The sequence below is a fragment of the Natator depressus genome, chromosome 10 (genome assembly GCF_965152275.1).
Source record: "Natator depressus isolate rNatDep1 chromosome 10, rNatDep2.hap1, whole genome shotgun sequence".
Taxonomy (NCBI): Eukaryota; Metazoa; Chordata; order Testudines; family Cheloniidae; genus Natator; species Natator depressus.
In genome coordinates this window covers 64,725,456-64,732,440 of record NC_134243.1, presented here as the reverse complement: position 1 = coordinate 64,732,440, position 6,985 = coordinate 64,725,456, and the positions used below count along the sequence as shown (strand labels likewise).

Here is a 6,985-nt window from a genome sequence, read left to right as displayed (position 1 = left end):
GAAGGATGTGTCGTGACACAATGAAGGAAAACCTTTCTGGAGGGATACCTTCTATGGCGATTATTCCAAAATTATAGGCACATAAAGGAGAAGAATACCTACAGATCTCTGCATTAACCAATCTTCAGAAAAAATGTAAATTATTAAACAGGAAGTGCCTTATATAGGATCCTATTCCTAATGTAATCTTTGTTGATTTTCTCTTGGTACATGCTATTAAGATTGTTTGCTTTATCTAGAAATCATTTTAAAATGTCTGCTGGGAATCTGCATTGTATGCTTAAACTTGTACGTACAATAAAAAGAGGAGAATAAAACGTATTCTAATAAAGTTTTATGTCCACTCCAAATTAATCTTCATTTTACTTTAATAATTTTTTCACAGGAATAACAGCAGGAACTTACAAATACAAAAGATGTGCTCTTGTTTCACTCATACTGAAGTGCTGATAATTTGTCTTAGGACCTGGTCCTGCAAAGACTTACACATGTGCTTAAATTTATGCACTGAGTAGTCCCTCTGAAGTCAATGGTACAACTGACACGGTGCAAAGTTAAGAACATGTGTAAGTCTTTGTAGGATCGGGACTCACCAAATCTGAACTGGAAGCCTAATTTTCTACTATGACTGCTTATGCTGCCATGTACAAATAGCATCTCGGTACAATTAGCATACATCACTGAAATATGGTATAAAGAACTAAGAAGCAACAGACCAGAGTTCTTATTTTGGAGATGATCTTTTAAAAGAATATTGACACTTTCACACTCATTATCGTCTTGCTCCTGCTCTTTTTGAAGTCACAGGGAATTCTGCATAAATCTAAACATTTAAACATAAGTGCCCATTTTATTAGAATATTTACAAAATTATAATATAGTTTAAGAAAAATAATTCAGCATTCTAAAAAACTCATATGTGAATTTTCCACCCCCTTAAAACTCTGCATATTGAACAATGTACATCAAGTTAAACATGACTGTTGAAACAATGAGTACCTGAAAGAGATGTTTATTTTTGGACTGTGTGGATGTTCTGAGGCAACCACTAAGGCAAAATGAAATTCCTCATCCAGAGTCCAAAAATGTAGGGAGACCCTAAAAATGTAGCAGAAGCAATTCCGCACACTGATTTCAGTAGTCGAGTTTGTGCAGAAATGATTCCACTAGATTCATAGAGTACATTTTTGAGGCAATGGCAACTTGTCACTTCATTATCTTTTTGACCTTCTCCAGCTCCTCTATGGATTTCCACTCCTGGTTGATTGATATAAACTAAAAAATAAATGGAACAATTCATAGAGCAAATTATTACAAACCAAACAGTTATCCTCTCTAAATATATAGCAAGTTTTGTCAGTTTTTTACACTATACAGCAACTTACACAATATCTTGTGTATGAAGAAAGTCTTCTAATAAATAACTTTACATTCTCTTTTTACAAGTAAACAGAAGTACAATTGAGCAATATATTTTCTTTATTAATTATCAGATAAAACAATTCGCATTTCAAATGAAAAAACGTTACAATCTATGCACAGTAAATAGTTACACCACTCGCAATAAATTTTTGCCTACTAAGCCTGACTCTCCACAAATATCTTAAGACTTTAAGAATGAAGTATTTTAGAACATAATATTAGGTTATTTCTGATTTTATGAACACACAGGGTTTAGCCAAGTATTCCATGTTGCATTTGCTCAGCACTTTCCAGAATCAGACAAGGAATGCAGATTTGATTGTATTCTTATATTAACATTCTGCTAACTCATACACTAAATATTATGTATATACATTCAGTTAATTTAATCTCTAATGAAATAGAATATAGTTAATTGGCACTACACTCGACACCAACTTTTATGGACTGAATTATTTTATTCGTTACCTTTTGAGACTGGTTAGGATTCACATTTTCCCAAGGTTCTGGATTGCCAGACTTGTTAACGCTAAAAAAGAATTATGAAATTCATTGTAGGAAAAACAAAGAATGTTTTAGGGCCTGATCTTGCACACCCTTAATCAGCTGAGTAGTCTCACTAGCTTCAGTGTAACTATTGACGTGAGTAAAAACTACTTGCACGAATAGGGGTTTACAGCATTAGGCCATTAAACCTGGCAGAGGGACTGGCTTTTGTTTGCAGTTTGTATTCAGACATGCTGTCATTGCTTAATAAATAATAATATCATGTTGTGGTTTAGGCTAACAGTTACTGGAATTCTTAGCCTTATGGGTAAGGGCCCAGTCATGCTCACAGGTCCATTTTAAAACTGCCATAGACTTCAATGTTTCAAGCTTGGGCCTTAGATTAACAGTCAAACCATTTTAAAGAAAAAAAAAGCAGTGACTGATAATGGGTATCAAAATACTGCTATCTAGATATAAGCAATCTCAGTCTGTTATTTAACAACCTCATTTAATATCTTAAAGAGAGAGTTATTAATAAAATACCTTAATGACGTTATGTGAAATAAACTGAATGAGATAGTAAAGGAAGTGAAGGCAGACCCTGGGTTATTGGCTACTGGAAATGACATATTGTGATCTGTGTACCTCTGTCTCAGAAGAAAAAAATGTAAAAAGACATATATGTTGTAAAAATGACTCCTTTTCAACACATTCCTCTGAGACATATTAAATGCTCTTTGAATTTACTATTTAGAACTTTGCACAAGAACATTTTAGCTCAAACTACATTTATAGTGAAGACAAAAAAAATTTTCTGAGCAACCAGTTCAAAGCTTAATCCAGTCTGGGGAATAACAGACTGGAGTAAGTTCTTTACAAAAATATAATAGGAGAATTAATTATCTGAAGATAAAGACATTAATTTAAAAAATCTGCTGAGTTTCAGATCTTCCCTAATTCTCCCCTCCCCACTCTGATACCCTGAAGTCAATGAGGTGTATCTGTTTAGCAAAGAAAACTCAATACCAAGCATATAACTCAGAGAAATACCAAATAGATTATGCTTACATCACATCACTTTTCGTGCGTAGGAAATACAGAGAAGCACTTAGAGCCCCAACTGCTGCGAAGCCCACAAAACCAACCAAAGGAATGAGCTGAAAGACAAAAAGTTAGAAGACAAATCTTTCAAGAACAAGATGTCTCTCTTGGTGGTCCATACACGCTGGAGACATGAATTACAAAGCTTTAAAGAAAGCGAAACCACCCGCAAAGAAAGGCATAACATAGATGCCGATCGCACCATCTCACTTCCAGTGTGTCTTCAACTTCTGCGCATTCATCATTTTATTTTTGAAAGTGCATTTTATTAATTTGGCAAATGTCACATTTTAATGTAACCTCTTCAACATGCACTTGTTCATAGGACTCTTCATCAGTGCCAGGAAGGCAGATCGGATCACCTTAGGACAAAGCTCTTTTGCAAACTTACTTCTTTGTTTTTCCTTAGCATTTGGAAAAAGCCCAGGTTGGCCATAGCGGCAGCTGTAGACCTGAAATAAAGGGTGTCCAGTTACAATCTCATCAGTGAGGCAATTTAGGTACCACAACTGGCAGAGGCTATTACACACTTGCTACATAATCCCCTATCACCACTAATCCACTATCCCAGATACACTCTGCCGCTAGAGGCAAGGGAGCCTACATTTACCTGGCCTGGAGGAGAGGGGCAGAAGTTGCACTGCAGACACAGCCTTAGTTTGGGGAGGTGTCCAGTCTCTTATATAGCACTGCGCACACCCCAGGAGGCTGGCTGTGTCCCAAGTCACGTAGCCCAGTGCGGAGGTCGTACAGACTGATGCACAACTTCCCCTTGCGGTCTCCTGTCTCTGCAAAACCGGCAGCATGAGGCAGCGTCTCCCCCTGCGGGAATACGTGGGGACCCGGGCTCCAGAGCGCTGCAGAGTTGTGCTTGCAGGTTGGAGGCAGGCAGAGCGAGGGGTTAGATTCCGGAAAGGCTGGCGGCGTGGGGTACAGGAGTAGGGGGCGGGGTTGGCCGCATTGGGTGCAGAAGGAGAAGTGTGTGTGTGTGGGGGGGGTGCAGAAGGAGCGGGAGGAGTTGGCTGTATGGGGTGCAGAAGGAGTAGCGGACCTGGGGGAGGGGTTGGCTGCGTAGGGAGTAGGGGGCGCGGCGGGTGTGCGCGTACCCGGGGGCTGCACAGAGGGACGGAATAAGGAAAGGGGGGATCGGCTGCGTGGTCTGGAGAAGGGCAGAGGTTGTGGAGGGCCGGGATGAGCTGCATGGGGCGGCGGGGAAGGGACGTGCGTGCACCCTTGGCTGCCTAGGATGGGGAAGGCGGGGGTGTATAAGGAGGGGTGGCTCCCCGGGGTGTGGATAGAGGGAGTGGGGTAAGGGGGGGTGGATCAGCAGGGAGAGGGGGCAGTGTAAGGGGGGTGGCTCCTCTGGGGGGGATGGTATAAGGAGGAATGGGGATAGAGGGAGTGGGAGGTGGCTCCTCTGGGGGGCGGATGGCTCCGTGGGGTGGGGATGGTGTAAATGGGGTGGCTCCGCGGAGGTATTGGGGGGGGGTGTTGGGCTCGGGCACGGGGGTGGTGTATGGGTGCGTAGGGGGCTGTCAGCTGCAGGGCTGTGCTGTGGAAGAGCCGGGCTGGTGCCCCGCGGCAGGAGGGCAGCTGCGGAGGGCTGAGGGGCAGCTCTCTCCCCTGCCGCTCACTTCCCGGTGGCTCGCTGACAGGCAGGGTTGCCGCGCCCTCTGTCCATACTCCCTCCCCGCGCCTGGGCCCCTCCCTCTGCCGCTTCTCCTAATTGCCCCCTTTGGCTCCCTCACGCAGCGTGTCTGACTGGGCCTACTCTCTGCCCACCTACCGGGCTCCCCCGTTACCCTTCGCAGGAGGCAGCTGCTGCTCGGGGAGGGGCGGCAGGTGCGAGGCAGCTGGGCTGACAGCCTCCTCCTTCCGCGCGTTTCTCCTCCCCGCCGCTACACGTGCTGCGCCGCAAAGCCGGAGCGGTGAGCGGGAAGAGCAGGAGCTCAGTTTCCCTCCAAGTCGCCCCTGGCAGCCAGTAGGAAGAACTAGGGAAAGCCCAGCTTGCTCCTTGCACGCCCTCCCCAGAATGCTGTTGAGCGGCCTGTGGGCTTGCCACCCCCGTTACAGATTCGTTGCAGAGATGAGTCACAAACACAATTTAAAGTATGGGCACCAGTTGCTGGCATCTTGCTAGGACTGTCCGTGCCTGAGGGCAGCAAGTGGTGCACCAACCCTGAGCACAAGCAGGAGGCTGGGGTTGGGCTACTGTATTGGGAGGTTGACTAGTTAGCCAATATTAATAATGGAACAAAAGGCCTGGGTAGGTGGCTTGAATGGAAAATGAAATACAGACCCATTCACCCTAGTTCCTGGCTTGATCAAAGACACATTTGCCATGACTGGATATTGTTACCACTGATGGGTGTTCAGTAATTGAGTTTGGTGGTCTCAGTCCATTCCCCAGTGGATGTGTATTCCACATGACGAAAAGCAGCATAACGAGCAGCACTTGACACACATACAGCCAAAAAGGCAAGGGAGGGGGGAAGTAGTTAGGAAAATTAATTTTCTTGAGGTAGTGCTTCAAGGTCACCCCGACCCACGTTACCCTACGTGTTCTTTCTAAGGCCGTCTCCCCAGCTTCTTGTACCAGCAACATCATTCATCCCTATTTTAAAGTTTAAGCATAAGTCCAATATTCTGAAGCTCACTCAGGTTGTACCAGGCAGGACCCTAGCTCCATGAAGAATGTGGGGGTAACAAAGGCAAAACATACAATAGTATTGATTAAAAAACACTAGAAATTTAAGGAATTTTACCTCACAAATCCCAGAAATTGCTTCAGTCACTGAGAAGGGGGCATTTGGGACTGGACACATCTTCTAAAATCTTGGCTTCAAACATTCAGTGCTGCCCAGGAGCTCTCATGCCATTGTGGGCATTGTTCTCCAAAAGCTTAGTAGGGTAAAAGGAATGGGGAAATCCCACACGTAGGAACAGAGAATGCTGAACAGCGAACCACCATGGCAAAGACATCCACTAAATTAATATAACCATTTACTCTTTCACACCTGTGTCCCGATCCCAGATGCTACTTACATAGCAACTCCTAGTCAGCAAGTTGTTGAATCAGTTTCTGACACTCAGCTGGGTTTGTGGGTTCCTGTATAATTGTAAGCAGGCTGGATGCAATCACTGGCCTATTCGTCCCCTCAACCAGCAAGCTTTCAACTCTAGTTCCTTCTAAAGATGTAATCTCAAAGTTCAAAAAGCAGCAAGGATTAGTCTCCTAACTGTCACCTCTATGTCTCATCGCCATAGGCCCTCAACAGCAGCCCTAGGGGTTTAGGGACCCCCGCAGAAAAATGGTAACACTTCTGGGTGCCAGCAACACTAAGAACATCAGGCTACTCCTTTGTAATGTGGTGGTGGGTGGCAGCAGCAGCATAGCTAACAAATTATGACAGTAATTTATAATCCACCCCCTTTCTCACAGAGTAATGGGTTCCAACTTGTGGCCAGCTGTTCTCTTCACAATAATTGTCTCCAACTGCCATGGAATCTTCAAGGCCCCGTGATCTCACTCCAGCCACAATCTGGGGTAAAGCTATTTAGGGGACCTGCTTGCGGGGTTTCTTATTACACACAATAGGAAAAAAGAAAACAATGCCCCATTCTGAATTTTAACCTTAGTTTTTGTATTTTATTTGAGTTTCTTTGCATCACCTACAGGAGAACAGTCCAAAAGCTTTCCCCTGACAGAAACAAGATTACATTTCTAAACCCCTTGCCTGCCAAATTAAAAGCAGAAACAAAGAGTCACTTGTAAAAATATTTAATCATGCCCTTCCAGATATCACTGTATTTTTAACAAACATTTCCAATTACAATGCAAATGCATAAAGGATGATGGAATGTAGGAGGAAAATTGGGGATTGACTGACAAAATTCAGACTGCAAAAAGATTGTCAGTAAAAACACTACTCTTCCCCACAGCACCAATTACTACTTACCTCTGGACTGTCTT

General features: G+C 43.9%; 1 protein-coding gene across 2 annotated transcripts; it reads right to left on the bottom strand.

The window, feature by feature from the left end:
- Nucleotides 1-350: 350 nt before the first annotated feature.
- Nucleotides 351-4,898, bottom strand: C10H15orf48 (chromosome 10 C15orf48 homolog). Of its 2 annotated transcripts, none has more exons than XM_074964783.1 (5): nucleotides 4,799-4,898; nucleotides 3,404-3,464; nucleotides 2,980-3,068; nucleotides 1,891-1,951; nucleotides 351-1,275 (listed from the first exon to the last, which is right to left on the bottom strand). In XM_074964783.1, the coding sequence occupies exons 2-5, from the start codon at nucleotides 3,446-3,448 to the stop codon at nucleotides 1,207-1,209; spliced, it is 264 nt and encodes an 87-aa protein (XP_074820884.1). In that variant the 5' UTR covers nucleotides 3,449-3,464; nucleotides 4,799-4,898; the 3' UTR covers nucleotides 351-1,206. The 2 variants fall into 2 exon arrangements, with proteins under 2 accessions (XP_074820884.1, XP_074820883.1); XM_074964782.1 differs by lacking the exon at nucleotides 4,799-4,898 and adding an exon at nucleotides 3,623-3,880.
- Nucleotides 4,899-6,985: the final 2,087 nt, after the last annotated feature.

Coding starts and splice junctions, on each gene's coding strand:
- C10H15orf48 (XM_074964783.1), bottom strand. CDS start 3,448: ATGGCCAACCTGGGCTTTTTCCAAATGCTAAGGAAAAACAAAGAA. Junction 3,069..3,403: donor TGCTAAGGAAAAACAAAGAA/GTAAGTTTGCAA, acceptor TTTGTCTTTCAG/CTCATTCCTTTGGTTGGTTT. Junction 1,952..2,979: donor CGCACGAAAAGTGATGTGAT/GTAAGCATAATC, acceptor ATTCTTTTTTAG/CGTTAACAAGTCTGGCAATC.